The sequence below is a fragment of the Cervus canadensis genome, chromosome 5 (genome assembly GCF_019320065.1).
Source record: "Cervus canadensis isolate Bull #8, Minnesota chromosome 5, ASM1932006v1, whole genome shotgun sequence".
Classification (NCBI taxonomy): domain Eukaryota; kingdom Metazoa; phylum Chordata; class Mammalia; order Artiodactyla; family Cervidae; genus Cervus; species Cervus canadensis.
Window position 1 is genome coordinate 69,521,755 of NC_057390.1, and position 21,054 is coordinate 69,542,808.

General features: G+C 39.6%; 2 protein-coding genes across 4 annotated transcripts in view; one reads left to right on the forward strand and one right to left on the reverse strand.

The window, feature by feature from the left end:
* The window catches only part of HADHB (hydroxyacyl-CoA dehydrogenase trifunctional multienzyme complex subunit beta), a 28,200-nt gene extending 26,689 nt beyond the window's left edge, over positions 1-1,511 (reverse strand). The window contains exon 1 of one of the 3 annotated variants that reach the window (XM_043469155.1): positions 808-1,178. In XM_043469155.1, coding sequence (XP_043325090.1) covers positions 808-817 — 10 coding nt within the window. In that variant the 5' untranslated portion in view covers positions 818-1,178. Of the gene's footprint in view, positions 1-807; positions 1,188-1,374 lie in introns of those variants that run through there. The other 2 variants (XM_043469156.1, XM_043469154.1) reach the window with 2 other exon arrangements.
* Positions 1,512-1,625: 114 nt separating this feature from the next.
* Positions 1,626-21,054, forward strand: part of HADHA (hydroxyacyl-CoA dehydrogenase trifunctional multienzyme complex subunit alpha) — a 41,267-nt gene continuing 21,838 nt past the window's right edge. The window contains exons 1-9 of the mRNA XM_043469153.1: positions 1,626-1,857; positions 7,392-7,433; positions 7,527-7,597; positions 8,889-9,022; positions 14,707-14,845; positions 14,941-15,060; positions 16,384-16,486; positions 19,442-19,564; positions 20,025-20,143. Coding sequence (XP_043325088.1) covers positions 1,791-1,857; positions 7,392-7,433; positions 7,527-7,597; positions 8,889-9,022; positions 14,707-14,845; positions 14,941-15,060; positions 16,384-16,486; positions 19,442-19,564; positions 20,025-20,143 — 918 coding nt within the window. The 5' untranslated portion in view covers positions 1,626-1,790. The remainder of the gene's footprint in view (positions 1,858-7,391; positions 7,434-7,526; positions 7,598-8,888; positions 9,023-14,706; positions 14,846-14,940; positions 15,061-16,383; positions 16,487-19,441; positions 19,565-20,024; positions 20,144-21,054) is intronic.

The window sequence follows — 21,054 nt, forward strand, 5'->3', positions numbered from 1 at the left end:
AGGGGCTGGCAAACTACAACCCAAGGGCCTCTAACTAACAATAGATTTCACATTTTTAAAGAATTGTAGAGCAAAAAAAAAGAGTTGTAGAGCAAAATAAAACAAAGAATATATGACAGAGATCAATGTGGGTTATAAAGCCTAAACTATTTACTACCTGGCCCTTTACAGAAAAAGTTTGCCATTCCTGATCTAAACAATAAGTACTACACTGAATTAGATAAGAAAAAGCATTACATGGGCAGGACAAGCTTTGAACTGTAAAAACCTTGTAAGTTGGAGGGCCTTTGGTGATCATCAAGAATTCTTTCTTGCAAATTAAGAGGTCACTGCTCATCCAGATTCTGCTTAACGTGCTCACAGTGATGGAAGACTCACTATTTGACTTGAGCTTTAAACAGAAACCTCTCTTCTTCCCATACTCCTCAATTCAGTCTCAACTTCCCTGCCATTTCCCCCTGCCTCTTCCTTCTCCCTCTCCTGAGGAACAGACAATCTGGTGAAACGTGGCACAAATTTATGCCCGAATCTGGCTCTGCCACCTAGCAAATAATTTATATAAATCTCCATGCCCCCCAAACTTTACCTACAAAACGTAAATAACAGTTTGGGGATCGTGAGGATTAAATGAGATGGCGGTGAAACGACCTAGAGGGTCCTCAACATCACTTTCTGGAATCAATTAATTTATGCCAGGGCTCAAGCCTCTCTCTCCATCACAAAAACAGCTATCATGCAGCGCAGAGCTCTTGACTAGAAGTTAGTAGACACAGGCTACCACCTGTGGCCATGGGTAAACTGACTCACTCTGATTCATGGGCTGCACCGATGCAGTGAAGGAGATGAAAGACCAGATGATCTTCGGTTCCCTTCTGGATTAGAAAATGATCATGAGCCTTGGCTGTCGGAGCCGGACACAGGAATGCCTTTGTTCCTCCGACAACTGAGTCCCAAAAAAGCTACACGACCGAGATCCACCCTCGGAAGCATAAAAGGGGTAAAATTCCTGGCCCTTTTCCGATTCTCAATAGCCGCCGACCTGCCTACAGGCAAAATAGGGGATACAACACCACCGGAACACAGGCCAGCGCTTTAAACCGACACACACACACCACACACACACACACACACAAGTTCGTTAACTTGCGGTGATAAATTGAAAGGCATAGGCGACATCGTTGCTCGGAGCTACAGACACTGCCCAAACTGCACTGGTACCGGAGGCCCGGATTGAGAAACTTCCTTCCGCTCCCTCGAACTCCACTCCCCCAGGGAGTGGAGGCCAGCGGCCGCGGGCACAGGCGTAGCAGGCGGGAAACTGCGGACCCCGCCGGAGAAAGGCCAGGCGGCAGCCGAGCGCACGCCCCTTCTCACCTTAGGTCGCGTCGGCTCAGACTCCAGCTACAGGCAGGGCTCCGGCCCTAATGACAGGACCAGACCAGGACGAAGAGGCGGGGCCTCCCTGGAAAGGACCCTTCGCGGGCCTCACAGGCCTCCCTGGCTGCTCGCCGGCTGCCTGACTGGAAAATCCGGAAGGCTGTCCTCCTCTCTGCGCTTTCTTCCTTCCCTGCGGAGAAAGTGTCCTTTTTTTTCCGGCTAACGGGGCGTTAGCCGGAAGCGAAAGGCAAGGTTAAGGAGCCGGCGGCACCTCGCCATCGGGGATTCAGTTGCGGGTTTTCAGTCAGGCAGTACTTCGGGCGCCTGGCCAGTGCCAGGCTGCGGGAAGAAAAGTCCTCTACTCGGCTGCCCGCACTCGAAGGGCTTTCCACTTTCGTCCACTCCCGCTCAAGATGGTGGCCTCTCGAGCTATTGGCAGCCTCCGCCGCTTTACTGCCTCCAGGACGCTCCGCTGCTCAGGTGAGGCCTGGTTGAAGGCACCCCACCGCCCCGGGGCAGAACTGCGGAGACCTGGGAGCCGCGTCTCCTGATGGCTGCCGCCACGCTGCAGCGGCCCTAGATCAGGGGGAATGATGCTGCTCTGAGACCCGGTCTCATTCCCTGGCGCAGCGACTGACATTTTCTCTCTCGTTTTGAGTCCTGCAGCGGTTTCAGGCTTCGTAACCCCTAACGTCTCTGAGTCCTGTCCACCCGGTCTGGCATTTTCCGCAGGTCTCCTCTTACTTTCTTTAGTGATGGCCTTGAACCTGTCCCTACTGGATTGGGAGGACTAAGAGGACAAGGACAGTCCCAATCTGTCGCATCTTTGTGCTTCACTGCACCTTGCCTGTAACGGGGAGCATCTTATTTACTTCGTGTATGAAATGAACCAGCCTTGCAAATGACTGCCATTCCCTACGCCTTGCCCTCACAACTTTTTTTGCCTATTACCACATTTCAACAGGAAGCTCAACTCTTGCAGCTCCAGTAATTCCAGTGTGAATGTATAATATGTAGAATTTCAAGAGGCAGATTCTGCAACTTTCCAGAAGAAGCACTTTTTTTAAAAAAATGTAGATACCTTGTTTCTTAAGGAACAAGATGTTAGATAATTTTACCAACTATTTCTACTCTCGTTTCTGACTATAACCAGTTAGCTTGCATTAGCTGTATTGTCTTTTTCTCTTCAAATTGGCAGTGAAAGAGTTAAAGTGGGTGCTTATGGAAAATTAAGCATTTTTCTTCCTCTCAAATCTGTAAGGTCAAAGGTGACTTTTTACTGCATGTTGCACTTAATGTCGGTTACTTAATTAGAAATATAATTTATAAAATGCCTTCCTCCTTCTGAATCACTGTATGCTGTTTTTGGAGGAGTGTCTTTACTGTTAGGGACTAATTTTGAATGAACCTTTTCTGCTTTGTTATTTCAGCCAGTGTTTTTAGTCTCCACGGGACTGCTCTATATGTTTGTGCATAACCTGTCATAACACTACAGAAAATTGAAATGTTGCAAAGATCAGGGCAAAGGATTAAAAAAAAAAGAATCACCCTTTCTCTTACTACTCAGATACCTACTGTTAGTATTTGGTCATGTTACCTGACAGTTTGATTGTTTTCCACATTTTTGGTTTAACACTTTAAAATTATCAGATGTATATTTTTGAACTTCCCTTTCATTGATTTTAAGGTAATGCAATTAAAAATATTAGATATGGAGTGTGACTTCTCAGTTTCAATCTGGCTCTGCCTTTTACCCACTGGTGACCTTACCCTTTGGTGACCTTGGGCAAGTCATTTCTACATCTGTTTTCTCATTTGTGAAGTGGGGAATAATACCACCTTGTGAGCGTTAAAGGGTGTATTTTAGGTGTAAAGCAGTTTTTCATGGAGTCAGTGCTATTATTATTAATAAACAGAGCTATTGTTAACTCTTCCCTGCTCTGAAGAACTATGATTTTATATATCTGAGACTTTTTTAAAGTAATTTTTACATTTTACATGTGTGATAAAAAGTTACAAGCTTAGTTTTCCTTTATTTTTTGTATAGAAATATAGATACACATATGTGTATCTATATTTTGCATTCTGTTTTAACCTATAAGAAAATATGGCTGGGGGAGGGATAAATTGGGGGATTGGTACTGACATACACATGCTACTATATGTAAAACAGATAACTAATAAGAACCTGCTATAAAGCTCAGGGAACTCAGTACTCTGTAGTGACCTATATGGGAACAGAATCTAAGGAACAATGGATACATGTATGTGTATAACTGATTTACTTTGTTATACAGCAGAAACTAAGACAATATAGTGTTGATAAATCAATTATACTCTAATAAAAATTAATTTAAAATTTCTTAAAGAAAATATGACTTATTAGTTATTGCCCCTTTTAGTAGCAATGTATAAATTTGGGGGGAAAAAAGGCCTAGAAAGTGAATTTAAAATTACCTGCACACCTGGATTGCCATTTAGACTGAAAAGACTAACACTAACTAAAAGTCTGTGCCTAGATAGTGCCAGACTTTTAATGAGATTATGATATTTAATGATGGATGATTAAAATTCTTTACACTGATTTGTACTTCTTGAAGTTTTAACCCATTCCTGCATGAGTGCTATAATTCTGAGTATGACTGTCAAATGAAAGCATATCTTGATCAAAATATCTTAATTCCCACTCTTATTCTCCACCCCCCACTCCTATTCTAAATCCAAATTCCTAATTACATAAGTAGTAGAATAATTTCTCAGGAAATGAATTGAAGGCAGATATCTTAGCAGATGGTGGATATTTAAATTTGACTCTTACGTACTTAATCCTGTCACTTCACCAGGACTAGATATTGAGAAAAACCTGTTGATTGTTACAACCATAGTAACACGTTCATATTTGAAATATATATCAGCATAATCCAGCTCTCTCCACTGCTATAGTCTTAGGTCTTGTAGGTATCTTCTTGAGTTAGAATAATTAAAAAGTAGAGTAAAGGTTTCTCTCTCTTTTGCTGGCGTGGGAAATATGGGTGAAAGTTCACCCAGCAGCTCTGAAGTAAGCTCTCCTAGTTAGGTTAGTGAGTAAGGCGATATTCTAAAAGCAAAGCTACCCTGTATTTCAACTTGATTTAGTTTATTGTGGCTTGGAATTGTTTTTCCAATTCAGATATAGTTGTATATTTGCTGATTTTTCTCTTTTTTTGTCTCTTGATTTAGAGGAGGTTTTGTGTATGTCTCTATGGGTGTGGGGGGGTGGCACAAAGGCAGGTTAGTGGGTGAGAGTTTATGATTTATAAGTTAGTGAGCACAAACCTGCTGTCTCCAGTATTTAGTCTTCAGAATTACAACCCATGTCCAAGCCCCTCCACCTGCTCTATTTTCTTTTTCTTCTTAGGTGCATATCTTCGAACTTATTTATGTTTCTTGTTTTATGTCTGTCTTTCCACCTCATCTCTCCCACCCTGCATTCCTAATCAGTTCACACTCACTAATTCAGTTTACCCTATTCTAGTTATAATTGCTTGTTACCTGACTCCCCTCCCACAGAATGTTTACTTTATTGGCAAACTCTCTTTTCATGCCAAACCTATTTTCACCTCCTCCACAGAGACAGGGATTTTTATCTTGCTGCTCACCCTGGGTCCCTGGAGCAGTTCTGATGGACTGCACTAGACTTTAGTTGTGCAATGAATGACTCCGAGATGGTGTTGGAGGAGACTGCAATTTACTTGGAGGAAACAGCTGCTACAGATGCAGTGATTAGAGAACCAAACAGTGAGTCATAAAGATAAAAATTGGGGCAGGGAAGGGAAAGAGTTGTTGTAGACAGAATCTCAAAATAAGGCTTTGTGAGGCTGTGATACTGTGGTGTTGGAGAAGACTCTTGAGAGTCCCTTGGACCTCAAGGAGATCCAAGCAGTCCATCCTAAAGGAGATCAGTCCTGGGTGTTCATTGGAGGGACTGATGTTGAAGCTGAAACTCCAATACTTTGGCCACCTGATGCGAAGAACTGACTCATTTGAAAAGACCCTGATGCTGGGATAGATTGAGGGCAGGAGGAGAAGGGGATGACAGGATGAGATGGCTGGATGGCATCACTGACTCGATGGACGTGAGTTTGAGTAAACTCCGGGAGTTGGTGATGGACAGGGAGGCCTGGCGTGCTGCGGTTCACGGGGTCGCAAAGAGTCGGACACGACTGAGCGACTGAACTGAACTGATACAGATATAAAGAAGAAAGAGTGATAAATACAGATGATACAGATTGCAAATAATGGAAAAGCAAAAAGAAGTTTATCATTAGTGAAATAGAGGCACTGGAGATTGAGGAGATGGCTGGCTTCTCCTATCTTAATTTACTTTAGTGTAGCACTTTGATTTACAGGTACTATTATAATCATTACATCACTTCTACTTCTATCTTTGTAAGAACACTGAAATGCTCCAAGAGACTTATACATGGCCGTACAGCTAGTGAATGATAAACTTGATGGTTGAACCCAAGGCTTGGGACCTTCAGGTCCTTTGTCTTTGCCCTGTGAGTGAGTACTGGTTTGGATTGCTTAAAGAAAAAATTGCAGACAGAACCGTTGATCACCCCACTGTGGTTCTGGTGCCATCTACAGTTTTCTTTCTTTAACAGCATGTCGTTTGGCCTTTAAGGCAGTACAAAACTGCTTTTCTTCTGTGCCTTCTCTTCCCCTCCTTTAAAGAACTGCAGGATGGAGAGACATGCCGAGTCTCTGATGCGCCTTGATTTTACTTTTCATGACACTGGAAAGTCCATCTCTCCATAAAAATGCAAGAGGACCTGGCTGGAGAATGTGCCTGAGATATATTTGGAATGCATTTGGAACTGACATTATAGATTGCTTTGTATCAATAGATTACTTAATGCCTTAGTGTATTTGTTTCCTATTGTGGTCCTAAATTTCCACAAACAGCATCTGAAACAATACAAATTTATGATCTTACAGTTATGGACATCAGAAATGAGTCTTACTGGGCTATTGGCAGAGGTATATCAGAGGTATTGGCAGGGCTGAGTTCATTCTGGACACTCTAAGGGAGAATCCGTTTCCTTGCTTTTTCTAGCTTCTAGAGGCTGCCTGCATTTATTGACTTCTTCATAGCCCGCAGAGTGGGTTCTCATGCTGCCATCTTCTGGTTCTTTTGCCTTTTTCTGCTCCTTTATAATTACACTGTATAGCTGAATAATCCAGGCTAATCTCCCTGTATTAAGGTCAGCTAATTAGCCACCTTCATTCTATTTGCATCCTTTATCTCCATTTGCCATATAACCTAACATACTCAATTTCTGGGGACATGGACATCCTTGAGAGGCCATTCTTCCAACTACCACATCTAGTATCCAGATAATCATATGACCCTTAGACTGCAAGGAGATCAGTCCTGGGTGTTGATTGGAAGGACTGATGCTGAAGCTGAAACTCCAGTACTTTGGCCACCTCATGCGAAGAGTTGACTCATTGGAAAAGACCCTGATCCTGGGAGGGATTGGGGGCAGGAGGAGAAGGGGATGACAGAGGATGAGATGGCTGGATGGCATCACCAACTCGATGGACATGAGTTTGAGTAAACTCCGGGAGTTGGTGTTGAACAGGGAGGCCTGGCGTGCTATGATTCGTGGGGTCGCAAAGAGTCGGACAGGACTGAGCAACTGAACTGAACTGAACTGAATCATATGACCTGATAATTGAAACAAAAAAGATACAGTAATAGTCACAATAATGATCTGGAATACTTTGTTCTAATTTTGGTTTTCTTGTTGTAAACTCCAGCTTCCTTATATGTAGCAGGTATTATAGAAATTCATGAATTTCATGAATTTGAACAAACTCCAGGGGATAGTGGAGGACAGAGGAGCCTGGCATGCTGCAGTCCATGGGGGTCACAAAGAGTTGGACACAACTTAGCACCTCAACAACAAAACAACAAATAGAAGTTCTGTTTTGAAAATAATTAATTGTGAAATACGTTTTTCTTACAGGTTATATTTGCCGCAGTTTTACAAGGTCCTCTGTTTTGCTGAGTAAGTTTAATTTCTCAATGACATGCTTTCATTGCTTTTTATACTTATTTAGCCATAAACTTGTTTACAAATAAGTTTTCCTTCTCTTTTTAGCCAGAACCCATATTAACTATGGAGTCAAAGGGGATGTGGCAGTTATCCGAATTAACTCACCCAATTCAAAGGTACCTAATTTAATTTACTGCAGTTTATTTTTACTCACTGCATTCATTAATGCATTCCTGAATGGCAGAGAAATAAATCCACCAATTTGGCACTAATCTTGTTGTATGAGTTTATAGTTTTGATAGTTAGAGTTTGAGAACTTGCCCACGGGATGCAGTTTTCTGCGGTAGACATCCTTGTTTAAGAATTCTTTCTAGTTCACTGGAGGTGTCAGATTAACATCAAGGATTAACAAAAGCCTTCTGTTACACTGTAGAATTATAAGATGATTTATTAGATAAGAAGCCAAGTGCAAGCTTTGTTTATAAGAATATTGACCTACTTGTCCTAACTATGAGGTTCTTATGTCAACTTTCTTAACCTGCCTTACATGAGTCATTACTTGTAGTAAGTTGACTGAGTTAAATGTCATTAAGGTTCCTGAGGGCCTTGAATGACTTAGTGCAATTCATGTTATCAGAAATCAAATCCCACTCAAAGTGGAGCTTCATTTGTTTTTGGCAACTTCAACAAAATATGCAGCATTAATCCAGTCTTTTGCCAAGAAAAGCTATATTTGAGGAGCTCATTCTTCCCCCCCACCTAAAGTTGCTGTAAAGATTTCTTGTTTCAGAAATCTTGTTACCAGAGACCTAAATGAAGTAGGAGGACCTAGATGCAAGCAATTAACATCTAACACAAATTAAGGAAAGTAAGAGCCAGTCCCTCTCTCTAGAGTGAAGTTGGCATTTACTGAGCAGTGATTCAGACTTATGGTATTTTTTCAGTATTTTCTAAATTAAGCATTTTTCCTGAACACAATAATAACAAATGCCTATGGTCAGACATTTGAAAGCAATTAAGAGGAAAATAACAGTCATTCATACTCCAAACCCCAAAATAACCACTTTTAACATTCAATCCAGATTCAACAAACAATATTCTAAAAATTAAGATCATACTATTTGTCTAATTTTGATTCTTTTTTCCCTTAACATTATACAAATTTTTTTCCATGCTGATAAATGTAGACTTACTTTATAGCCTGCATATGATTCAAACTCTTAGGAATATGAGTTCCTCCTTAAAGGAGAACTATTTTTAGAGGGAGGCATTGGCCAAAGTACCTGAATAAACAGCTGCTGGCTTTTTGGTTTCTTTATTTCCCTGTTTCTTAAAAGAAACTGTTAAAACAGTATATTTCTCCTGTGTAAATATACTTCCTGTAATCAAAATAGTATTGGGTGGTGGTTTGTATATCTACTACTTCAAATTTAAACACTTAGATTTTTGTGTATTTCCCTTCGGCAGGTGAATACTCTAAGTCAAGAACTGCATTCAGAGTTCATGGAAGTAATGAATGAAGTCTGGTCTAGCAGTCAGATCAGAAGTGCCGTCCTTATCTCAACAAAGCCAGGCTGCTTCATTGCAGGTGCCGATCTCAAGTAAGTTTCAGAAAATTTGAAATCACTTTTTATCTTGGCTAATGGTATGTTTTTTAGGCCTTATCATTTCTCATTTGAAAAGAAAGTAGAAGTAAGTTTTCTCTGAAAGTTACTTTTTGTGTTATTTTCATGAATATAAATAAAGGTGATAAAGAAAAGGCTTGTTGCTTAAACCTTATAAGACTGAATCCAGCCTTTCTTTAAAGTAGTTGAAAGTAGTTCAAGGAGCAGTATTTGAGTAGAATAAAAAAATTACTATAAAACCAAACTAACAATGAGATGCCCTTTTTTTCTATCAGACCAGCAAACATTTAAAAGTTTGAAAATACTATGTTAGCAAAGACTTGGGAAAATGAGAAGGTTGAGCATTACTAGTAGGACTGAAAATTGGTATAGCCACCTTGGAGAACAATTTGATAAAATTTAGTAAAACTGAAAATACATGTATCATATAATTAAGAGATACCTCATCTAGGTATGTATGCTGGAAAAATCCCAACCTTTGTTTTTAAGGACCCATACATGCATAAGGATGTTCAGTCCTGTGTAATTTACAATAGTGAAGAATTTGAAACAAGCTGTCAGCCATGAGGGAAATAGATAAGTAAATGTGGAATATTCTTTTTTTTTTTTTTTTTTAATGTGGAATATTCTTAAGATAAAGTGCGGGACTTCCCTGGTGGTCCAGTGGCTAAGACTCTGTGCTCCCATTACAGGGAACCAGGGTTTGATCCCTGGTCAGGGAACTAGGTCCCACATGCCACAACTAAGACCCTGTGCAGTCAGATAAATAAATAAAATATTAAAAAAAAAAAAAAAAAGATAAAGTGCTACAAAAACAATTCAAAGGATCTAACTAGATCTACAGCGTAATGTTAGAACCCAAGAATATAATGTTAAATTAAAAGAACAAAGCATCTCGCAAAATATTTGGTACAGTATATAGTTTATATAAACATTTTAAAACAACACATAAAATACTTCTCTGTATTGTTTATGGATACAATTACATAGTTGGTCTGAAGACTGTACTACAAGTATATGATAATGGATGTTTCAGGGTAAATAAAGTAGCTGATAGAACCTGAGGAAGTCAGAGAATACCAATACAACTAATATTTTCTTTCTTTTGTCATGGTATTTTATTTATATATATATATATATATATAAAACTTTTTTACACTTTAAAGCAAAAATGAGAGATGATATCTTAGTGTTTGTTTAATGGGTTAAAATGTTGACATTTGTTAATTCTGTAAAAAATAGGTATTTGTTTTATGATTCTTTGCAGTTTAGGTAATGATAGCCAGCATTATTGGCTTAGTAATTTGTATTTAACATACTTGTATATTTTTAAACTTTGTTCAATATGGCTGTGAGGAGATACCCCACGTCCATGGTAAGAGAAACCCAAGTAAGACAGTAGGCGCTAAGAGAGGGCATCAGAGAGCAGATAGACTGAAACCACAATCAGAGAAAACAAGCCAATCTGATCACATGGACCAGAGCCTTCTCTAACTCAGTGAAACTAAGCCATGCCGTGTGGGGCCACCTAAGATGGACGGGTCATGGCAGAGAGGTCTGACAGAATGTGGTCCACTAGAGAAGGGAATGGCAAACCACTTCAGTATTCTTGCCTTGAGAACCCCATGAACAGTATGAAAAGGCAAAAAGATAGGACACTGAAAGATGAACTCCCCAGGTCAGTGGGTGCCGAAATAAGGGAGAAATAACTCCAGAAAGAATGAAGGGATGGAGCCAAAGAAAAAATAGCACCCAGCTGTGGATGGGACTGGTGATAGAAGCAAGGTCCGATGCTATAAAGAGCAATATTGCATAGGAACCTGGAATGTTAGGTCCATGAATCAAGGCAAATTGGAAGTGATCAAACAGGAGATGGCAAGAGTGAACGTCAACATTCTAGGAATCAGCGAACTAAAATGGACAGGAATGGGTGAATTTAACTCAGATCACCATTATTGTGGGCAGGAATCCCTTAGAAGAAATGAAATAGCCGTCATAGTCAACAAAAGAATCTGAAATGCAGTACCTGGATGCAATCTCAAAAACCACAGAATGATCTCTGTTCATTTCCAAGGCAAACCATTCAATATCACGGTAATTCAAGTCTGTGCCCCAACCAGTAACGCTGAAGAAGCTGAAGTTGAACAGCTCTATGAAGATCTACAAGACCTTTTAGAACTAACACCCAAAAAAGATGTCCTTTTCATTATAGGGGACTGGAATGCAAAAGTAGGAAGTCAAGAAACACCTGGAGTAACAGGCAAATTTGGCCTTGGAGTACAGAATGAAGCAGGGCAAAGGCTAATCGAGTTTTGCCAAGAGGACGCACTGGTCATAGTAAACACCCTCTTCCAACAACACAAGAGAAGACTCTACACGTGGACATCACGAGATGGCCAACACCGAAATCAGATTGACTATATTCTTTGCAGCCAAAGATGGAGAAGCTCTATACAGTCAGCAAAAACAAGACTGGGAGCTGACTGTGGCTCAGATCATGAACTCCTTATTGCCAAATTCAGACTTCAATTGAAGAAAGTGGGGAAAACCACTAGACCATTCAGGTATGACCTAAATCAAATCCCTTATGATTATACAGTGGAAGTGAGAAATAGATTTGAGGGACTAGATCTGATAGAGTGCCTGATGAACTATGGGTGGAGGTTTGTGACATTGTACAGTAGAGAGGGATCAAGACCATCCCCAAGAAAAAGAAATGCGAAAAAGCAAAATGGCTGTCTGAGGAGGCCTTACAAATAGCTGTGAAAAGAAGAGAAGTGAAAGCAAAGGAGAAAAGGAAAGATATACTCATTTGAATGCAGAGTTCCAAAGAATAGCATGGAGAGATAAGAAAGTCCTACTCAGCGATCAATGCAAAGAAATAGAGGAAAATAACAGAATGGGAAAGACTAGAGATCTCTTCAAGAAAATTAGAGATACCAAGGGAACATTTCATGCAAAGATAGGCTCAATAAAGAACAGAAATGGTGTGGACCTAACAGAAGCAGAAGATATTAAGAAGAGGTGGCCATATATGCAAAACAGAAAAAGAGACACAGAAGTACAGAACAGACTTTTGAACTCTGTGGGAGAAGGTGAGGGTGGGATGTTTCGAAAGAACAGCATGTATATTATCTATGGTGAAACAGATCACCAGCCCAGGTGGGATGCATGAGACAAGTGCTCGGGCCTGGTGCACTGGGAAGACCCAGAGGAATCGGGTGGAGAGGGAGGTGGGAGGGGGGATCGGATGGGGAATACGTGTAAATCTATGGCTGATTCATATCAATGTATGACAAAACCCACTGAAAAAAAAATAAAATAAAAAAAATTTAAAAAAAAAAGAAGAGGTGGCAAGAATACACAGAAGAACTGTACAAAAAAGATCTTCACGACCCTCGATTATCTTATAAAAAGATAATCGCAGTGATGTGATCACTCACCTAGAGCCAGACATCCTGGAATGTGAAGTCAAGTGGGCCTTAGGAAGCATCACTACAAACAAAGCTAGTGGAGGTGATGGAATTCCAGTTGAGCTATTTCAAATCCTGAAAGACGATGCTGTGAAAGTGCTGCACTTAATATGTCAGCAAATTTGGAAAACTCAGCAGTGGCCACAGGACTGAAAACAGTCAGTTTTCATTCCAATCCCAAAAAAAGGCAATGCCAAAGAATGCTCAAACTACCGCACAATTGCACTCATCTCACATGCTAGTAAAGTAATACTCAAAATTCTCCAAGCCAGGCTTCAGCAATACGTGAACCGTGAACTTCCAGATGTTCAAGCTGGTGTTAGAAAAGGCAGAGGAACCAGAGATCAGATTGCCAACATCTGCTGGATCATCAAAAAAGCAAGAGGGTTCCAGAAAAACATCTATTTCTGCTTTATTGACTATGCCAAAGCCTTTGACTGTGTGGATCACAATAAACTGTGGAAAATTCTGAAGGAGATGGGAATACCAGACCTCCTGATCTGCCTCTTGAGAGACCTCTATGCAGGTCAGGAAGCAACGGTTAGAACTGGACATGGAACAACAGACTGGTTCCAAATAGGAAAAGGAGTACATCAAGGCTGTATATTGTCACCCTGTTTATTTAACTTCTATGCAGAGTACATCACGAGAAACGCTAGGCTGGAGGAAGCACAAGCTGGAATCAAGATTGCCAGAAGAAAGATCAATAATCTCAGATATGCAGATGACACCACCCTTATGGCAGACAGTGAAGAAGAACTAAAGAACCTCTTGATGGAAGTGAAAGAGGAGAGTGAAAAAGTTGGCTTAAAGCTCCACATTCAGAAAACGAAGATCATGGCATCCGGTCCCGTCACTTCATGGCAAATAGATGGGGAAACAGTGGCTGGCTTTATTTTTGGGGGCTCCAAAATCACTGCAGATGGTGATTGCAGCCATAAAATTAAAAGATGCTTACTCCTTGGAAGGAAAGTTATGATCAACCTAGACAGCATATTAAAAAGTAGAGACATTCCTTTGTCAACAAAGGTCCATCTAGTCATATGGTTTTTCCAGTAGTCATGTGTGGATGTGAGAGTTGGACTATAAAGAAAGTTGAGCACCAAAGAATTGATGCTTTTGAACTGTGGTGTTGGAGAAGACTCTTGAGAGTCCCTTGGACTGCAAGGAGATCCAACCAGTTCATCCTAAAGGAAATCAGTCCTGGGTGTTCATTGTAACTGAAACTCCAATCCTTTGACCACCTGATGAGAAGAGTTGACTCATTGGAAAAGACCCTGATGCTGGGAAAGATTGAGGGCAGGAAGAGAAGGAGACAACAGAGGATGAGATGGTTGGATGGCATCACCGACTCAATGGACATGAGTTTGGGTAGGCTCCAGGAGTTGGTGATGGACAGGGACGCCTGGTGTGCTGCATGCAGTTCATGGGGTCACAAAGAGTTGGACTTGACTGAACTGAACTGAATATTGTGTACTCTTCTTTGTTTATGTACAGCAATTAGAAATGTATAAATACTCTGTTTATTTTTTTTAAAAAGCAGAGTTATCTACATTAAGGACTTTTTCTTTTGGCTTGGTTATTTCAGCCTAGCAAGACATTGATGTACCCAATAGTAGCCACCTAAATCCTTAGGAAAATACTTGCAGCTTCTTTGAGGCTAGCTGAGCCATTCCCAGCACACAAAATGACAGGAAATCAGTTATCTTTGATCAAAAATGAAAAACTCGCAGCTTAAATGTGTTCAGAAACAGCTAAGTAGCAAATGAAGCAACCTGAAATTAAAGGATGTTGAGGAAACACTGTTGTAAGAGAAGCTTTTTTCTCTGTCATTTCCACTGATGTTCAATCTGAAAGCTACCTGATAATTAAAATGTTTAATCTGATCATGAAATTATTTACCAGAAGATGGTTTGTAATCTAATGATTTGCTATCAAAGCAGATATAGATTATTCACCATGTTTTGTTCATGTTCCCTGAATTTTATAGAGAGATGATGTCACTAATATTAGTGCTATCTGAGAAAAAATCATTCTTCTTAAACTTCTGAGTATTTGAAGACTCACTGCCAAATATTGATATATGGTTCAATGAGGTTATGGTGGATGAAGTACTGAATAAAGTGAATTGTAGTTTTATCTTTGGTTTTTTTTTTCTTCTGTTCTCTGCTTTCATGTTTACTGCAGCATGTTAAATGCTTGCACGACCTCTCAAGAAGTAACGCAAATATCACAAGAAGCACAGAAAATGTTTGAGAAACTTGAGAAGTCCACAAAGCCTGTCGTGGCTGCCATCAATGGATCCTGCTTAGGAGGAGGACTTGAGGTACGCTTTATAAGTAATTTTTATACCCTCACATATCTTAAGATGCTATAAAACTACATTTTTTAACATTCTAATTTTCCTTCATTTGTTTGAAGCTTGCCATTTCATGCCAATACAGAATAGCAACAAAAGATAAGAAAACAGTATTGGGTTCCCCTGAGGTCTTGCTTGGAATCTTACCAGGAGCAGGAGCCACACAAAGGCTGCCCAAGATGGTGAGTTTAAGATCTCCATATGAACTTGAGATCCTCAGTCCTATGTATCCGTTTGATCTATTTCCTGTTGTACAGAAGGTATTGTATGTGTACTCATGGTAAAATTTAGAAACCAAATAAAATATGAATATATGAGATCAATGTCTGTTTATTTTTTTAATTCCTTAATCAAGATGATTGATCACGGGCCTTTGTTAGTCCCTAAAGAAGGGAAGAGATGAATAACATACATGTCTTGCTTTCTTAAACTTACAGTTTAATTTGTTCCTTCTCTGCACAGTACCATCTTATCAGCTTTTCAGATCCTTGGATCTTATCTCATGATAACTGTAAGAGACAGACCTTTTTTTTTGGCTGCACAGCATGTGGAATCTTAGTTCCCTGACCAGGGATCAAACCCTCGACAGTGGAAGTACAGTCTTAACACTGGACCACCAGGGAAGTCCCTGGAATATCTCATTGTATTCTATAAAACCAAAAGGGTCCCAATCCAGCTTTTGAACTATTAAGAAGGGGAAGGACAGTGAGACCTGGAGGCTACAGAGCAATCTTAACATCAAACATGAGGACTGCCTGAACTTCATGGCCTCTGGCACTATAGGTTCTTCAGGAAAACAGCACTCCACAGAAATGCTCTTTGGAGAGAAATTGATATGAGTTGGACACAGAAAAATGGGAAAACTTATGGTATTCATTCTGATAATAAATAGTGTATATTTCTTCATAGAAATTGTCAAGAGGATTTATTGAAAGAATGAATATGCCTATATGTGTATAAAAAGTATAGCTGAGTTTCTTTTGTTATTGTTGGAAGAGGGGGGTATTTCCGTCCCCTCCCAGGGATTGAACCTGGGCCCCCTGCACAGGTTGAGAGTGCAGAGTCTTAACCACTGGACCACCAGGGAAATCCCAAGTCTGAGATCCTTTGTAAAGACATTTTCAAAATGATGAAGTTTCTCAAAGTCTCTACTATTTTAAATATTATACAAATGATAGAGAAGAAACTCAAAATGACGTAATTGTACAATTTTAGAAAACATGAGTTTTTTTTTCTCTACTTTATCAATCCATAAGACAGAAATCCTACATACTGAATTAAACAAGATATATAAAGACATTTTCACTTCAAGTGGAGGTTTCTAAAACTAAAAGTTACCTGAATGTGTATCAGTGTATAAAATTTCATTATTTGATATATAGCATGAAAATCTGGTTTGACTTTTCTTATTTTAATAATTATTTTGCTCAGTTGTATGATTTGTAAATTGTAATTGTCACTCTGATATTTTTCCCCTTCTACTCGAATCCTTGCTTCCCTGTTAGGTGGGTATACCTGCTGCTTTTGACATGATGCTGACTGGTAGAGGCATTCGTGCAGACAGAGCAAAGAAAATGGGACTGGTTGACCAACTGGTGGAACCACTGGGTAAGTGTTAACATGACTCAGAATTGAGCCTTATGAAGTTAAATATTTTCTTAAAGTGCTAATATCTTGAATATTGGTTAAAGTAAAATTCATATACTTAAGAAATGAGTCATTTGCATTTCTCTACTGATGAACAATATTGAGCATCTTTTCCTGTGTTTATTGGCCATCTGCTGTATGTCTTCTTTGGAGAAATGCTTGTTTAGATCATCCACCCACTTTTTGACTGGGTTGTTTGCTTTTCTGATAGTGAGTTGCATGAAGGTGAAAGTGAAAGTCGCTCAGTCGTGTCCGAGTCTTTGCAACCTCATGGAATTTTCCAGGCCAAAATACTGGAGTGGGTAGCTGTTCCCTTCTCCAGAGGATCCTCCCAACCCAGGGATCAAACCCAGGTCTCCCGCATTGAGGGCGGATTCTTTACCAGTTGAGCCGCCAGGGAAACCCAGGAATACTGGAGTGGGTAGCCTATCCCTTCTCCAGTGGATCTTCCTGACCTAGGAATCAAACCAAGGTCTCCTTTTTTGCAGGCAGATTCTTTACCAATTGAGCTATCAAGGAAACTCCCTTCATGAGCTACTTGTACATTTTGGAGATTAATTCTTTGTTGGTTGCTTTGTTTTCAGTTATTTTCTCCCATTCTGAAGGTTATCATTTCATCTTGTTTATATTAATAGTTTCCTTCACTGTGCAAAAGCTTTTAAACTTTATTAGATCTCATTCATTACTTTTGTTTTTTATTTCCATTACTCGAGGAGGTTGGTCAAAGAGGATCTTGCTGCAATTTATGTCAGAGAGTTCTGTTTTTCTCTAAGAGTTTTATAGTTCCTGTCCTTACATTTAGGTCTTTAATCCATTTTGAGTTTATTTTTGTGTATGGTATTAGAAAATGTTCTAATTTCATTCTTTTACATGTAGCTCTCCAGTTTTTCCAGCACCACTTATTGAAGAGGCTCTCTTTCCTCCATTGTAGTTTTGCCTTCTTTGTCGTAGATTTCTTGACCATAAGTGTGCAGATTTACTTCTGGGCCCTCTGTCCTGTTCCATTGATCTATATTTCTGTTTTTGTGCCAGTACCATACTGTTTTGATGACTGTGGGGTCTTTTGTGTCACCATGCAAATTTTAAGATTTCTTTCTTCTAATTCTCTGAAAAGAGCCATTAGTAATTTGATAGGGATTGCATTGAATCTGTAGATTGCCTTGGGTAGTATAGTCTTTTTGACAATATTGATTCATCCAATCCAAGAAAATGGTATATCTTCCCATCAGTTTGTGTCATCTTCAGTTTCTTTCATTAGCATCTTATAGTTTTTAGAGTATAGATCTTTTGTCTCCTCGGTTCCCTACCTTTTTTCTGAGACCTCGACCTCACATATGTTAGAAGCTCTGTTTTTCTTTTTCATTCTGTTTATATTTCTTTGCCATATATTCCAAGTTTCCTGATTTTTTTCTTCTTCACTGTATAATTTGCTATTAATCCAATCACCTGTATTTTTTGTTTCAGCATTGTTTTTTTCTCATATTTAGAAGTAACATTTGATTCACTGTTAAATCTTCAATTTTTCCTTATTATGTTTCTGTTTTCCTCTATCTTCTTGAACCTACAGCATGACTTTACAGTAACCTTTCTAACCTTTGTATCTGCTTATTCTGTCTTTCCATTTTCTGCATCTATCAGTCAATTTGTCTCCTAGTCATTTTTTTCTTACTTTTTTTCATGCCTTTATAAAGATGGCTCTCTCCCTGACCTCAGATAGTTTCCTCTAATGCACGTGCAGAATGATAACTTGGCCAGAGTTTCAAGGGGCCCCTCTGTAGGTCTCTGAAGCGCTTCTTTTCTGTAGCAACTGATCTCCCATATTCTTCCATAATTCCAGCATTATGACTTCCATGGACCCTGTGCACTTTTGTTATTCGGCAGTTAGTGACTTAGTTCGTTTTTTGTCTCCTCCACAGAGGCTGAAAATAGGGTGGATGTCTTAATGGAGAGATTGTTTGTATATTTGTTGCAGGTTTCTCCCTCTATTGGTATTTTGTTTCCTACATACCATAAGATTGCACCAGATTGCCTTGTCAACCCCAGCCTCCTCTCCCTCCAGTGTGGCTCTTAAAAGCTTTTGATTGAGAGCCTGGTGGGTGTGTGTTTTCAAAGGCTGTAAAAACAGCCTTTGGGGTTTTTGAGTGTAGCTCTTTATTTTCCTCCCTTCAATAAGTTTGGTGTCAGGCAAAGGCCTCAAGTGAAAAATCAGTTGATGTTTTTGGCAAGTTCCTCTCTCTGTGGAAGTACTGCTATGCTAAACATTATGACGCTGTGAGAGATTACACTCTAGCTTTCAGCCTCTTGTACCACTTTAGAACTTCACAGATGTTCCATGGGGGAAAACTAGCCTTGTATTTGATTTTTTCTAGTTCTGACCTATTGTATGTGACCACCAAAAGCTCTGATCATTTCACGTTCCCTCAGTAGCATCCTTTTGCCTGAGCCACATCCAGTCCTCAGCCCATGCCCAAAAGCATCACGTGCCTGCAGAAAAGAGAATGTCCACAGTTCACCTCTGACAGGCTCTTCCCTCTCTGGAATTCTATTTATATAACCTTTGTTGCTTCCACAGCTCTCTGGTATCTTTACAAAGTGATTTTGCAATTGACTTTTTTTCCAGTTTTGCAGCGAGAATACAAGTCTCATGAGACATAATACATCCTCCTCAGAAGTGGAAGCCAGATTTACTGGGCTTAAGATTTGTTTTCTCCCTGGAGTAGGTTGTTGCACCTTTGCTCAGTGTGACTTCTCTTTTTGAGTCCATAGTTCATGACACTGCCACCAGTTTCTAGTTTGTCTTAGAAACTGCACTGAAAATGGGTATGAGTCTTCAGCTTTGGTTTTCCTGGGATTTTGCCCACCTGGGGCTGAGCCAAGCCTGACTGACATTCCAGTCTGTTGTGTTCATCTTTACAGGACCAGGAGTAAAACCTCCAGAGGAACGAACAATTGAATACCTAGAAGAAGTTGCAATTACTTTTGCCAAAGGACTAGCTGATAAAAAGATCACGCCAAAGAGAGACAAGGGATTGGTAGAAAGTGAGTGTCATTATTAAAGAACAAAAACACAACTTCTCTCCAGGGAATTTAATTTGACTTGCTATACATTTGAATAAGGAAAAAATAAGTGCATTGTTTACTCTTAAGTGTAAACTAAGCCTTAGAGGATGCAATAACTCTGCTCTAAGCTCTAGTCCTGGACCTTACATTGTTAAAGACATTTTCAGAAAAAACTTTTTATTTTGGAAAATTTAAAGCAATACCAAAATGGAATAATATAATTGTGTAATAAATAACCATGTACCCAACACTCAGCTTTAATACTTACCAACTTACGTTTAAAGAAGTGCTTAGGTTGCGAGTTAGATTGTGTATATAGAATAAAGAACAGTTCTTTCAGAGAACTAGAATCACTGCATTTTTGTGGAGTTTACAAAACAAACTAATAATAGAGGCTGGGCCCTTACCAATAAGAAGCTAATAGCATTTTACCTTACAGAATTGACGTCATACGCCTTGAGTATTCCATTTGTCAGGCAACAGATTTACAAAAAGGTGGAAGAAAAAGTACGAAAGCAGACCAAAGGCCTTTATCCTGCACCCCTGAAAATAATTGATGTGAGTCTTTACGCCATCCTCCAACATCTCTCATGTTTCTTCCCTCTGTCTAGAGCAGTACTCTTTATTGCCATTCTTTCTGCACCATGCATGCCAGCACTAAAGTTCTTCATGCTGCTGTCAAAATACTTAACTAAAAATAACACATGAGCATAGCAAGCTATGAGGATTTACATAAATGGATATTTGGGGGAAATTAGTACCAGGCATACTTTTTAGTTAATGAGCTTAAAACTACCAGTTATAAACCAGGAAAGAAACCTATGTCTTATCAGTATAATAAGGCCAGTAAAATACCAGACATTAATTAAGAGGTAGTGGAAACAAAATTAATGGCTGTATTTTGTCCTTAGTCAAAACTATGGTCATTACCTAAAATATCTCATCGACTCTCCAATGCAACAATTATGAAATAGATGTAATGATATAGAGAAGCTCTGGAAAAGATAAGGGAGGATACTTAAAATCATCACAGAGTTGAATAAATTTCTGTCTAAAGGTAGACTTTAAAAGTTATAAAATCTTCAATCTGGAAAATCTAAGCTTTAAAGAGCATATGATCAAAGACTTCAGAATTGGAGACTGAATTGGTCAGCAAATATATTTTGAGCCAAAGACACCAAAGTACATTAGTTATGAAACATGGTCCCCTACCCTCATTCACCTGACAGTCTGAGTTGGGGAGATTGAACACATATATGGGGTAAGGCAGATGTCAGGATGAAGGGTGGTATGCAGCTGCAGGGGGTTAACGCCAGATAATCAGGATAGAGGAAAATTGCTAAATTCACTGAGAAGGGAACAATCCCTCTGAGCCAGAGAAATTAGGTAGAGCCTCATGGAATTTGACTTGAGCCCTGAAAAACAGGCAGAGAGTAGATGAAAAGAAAATAGTGCCAGGTAGGGATGGG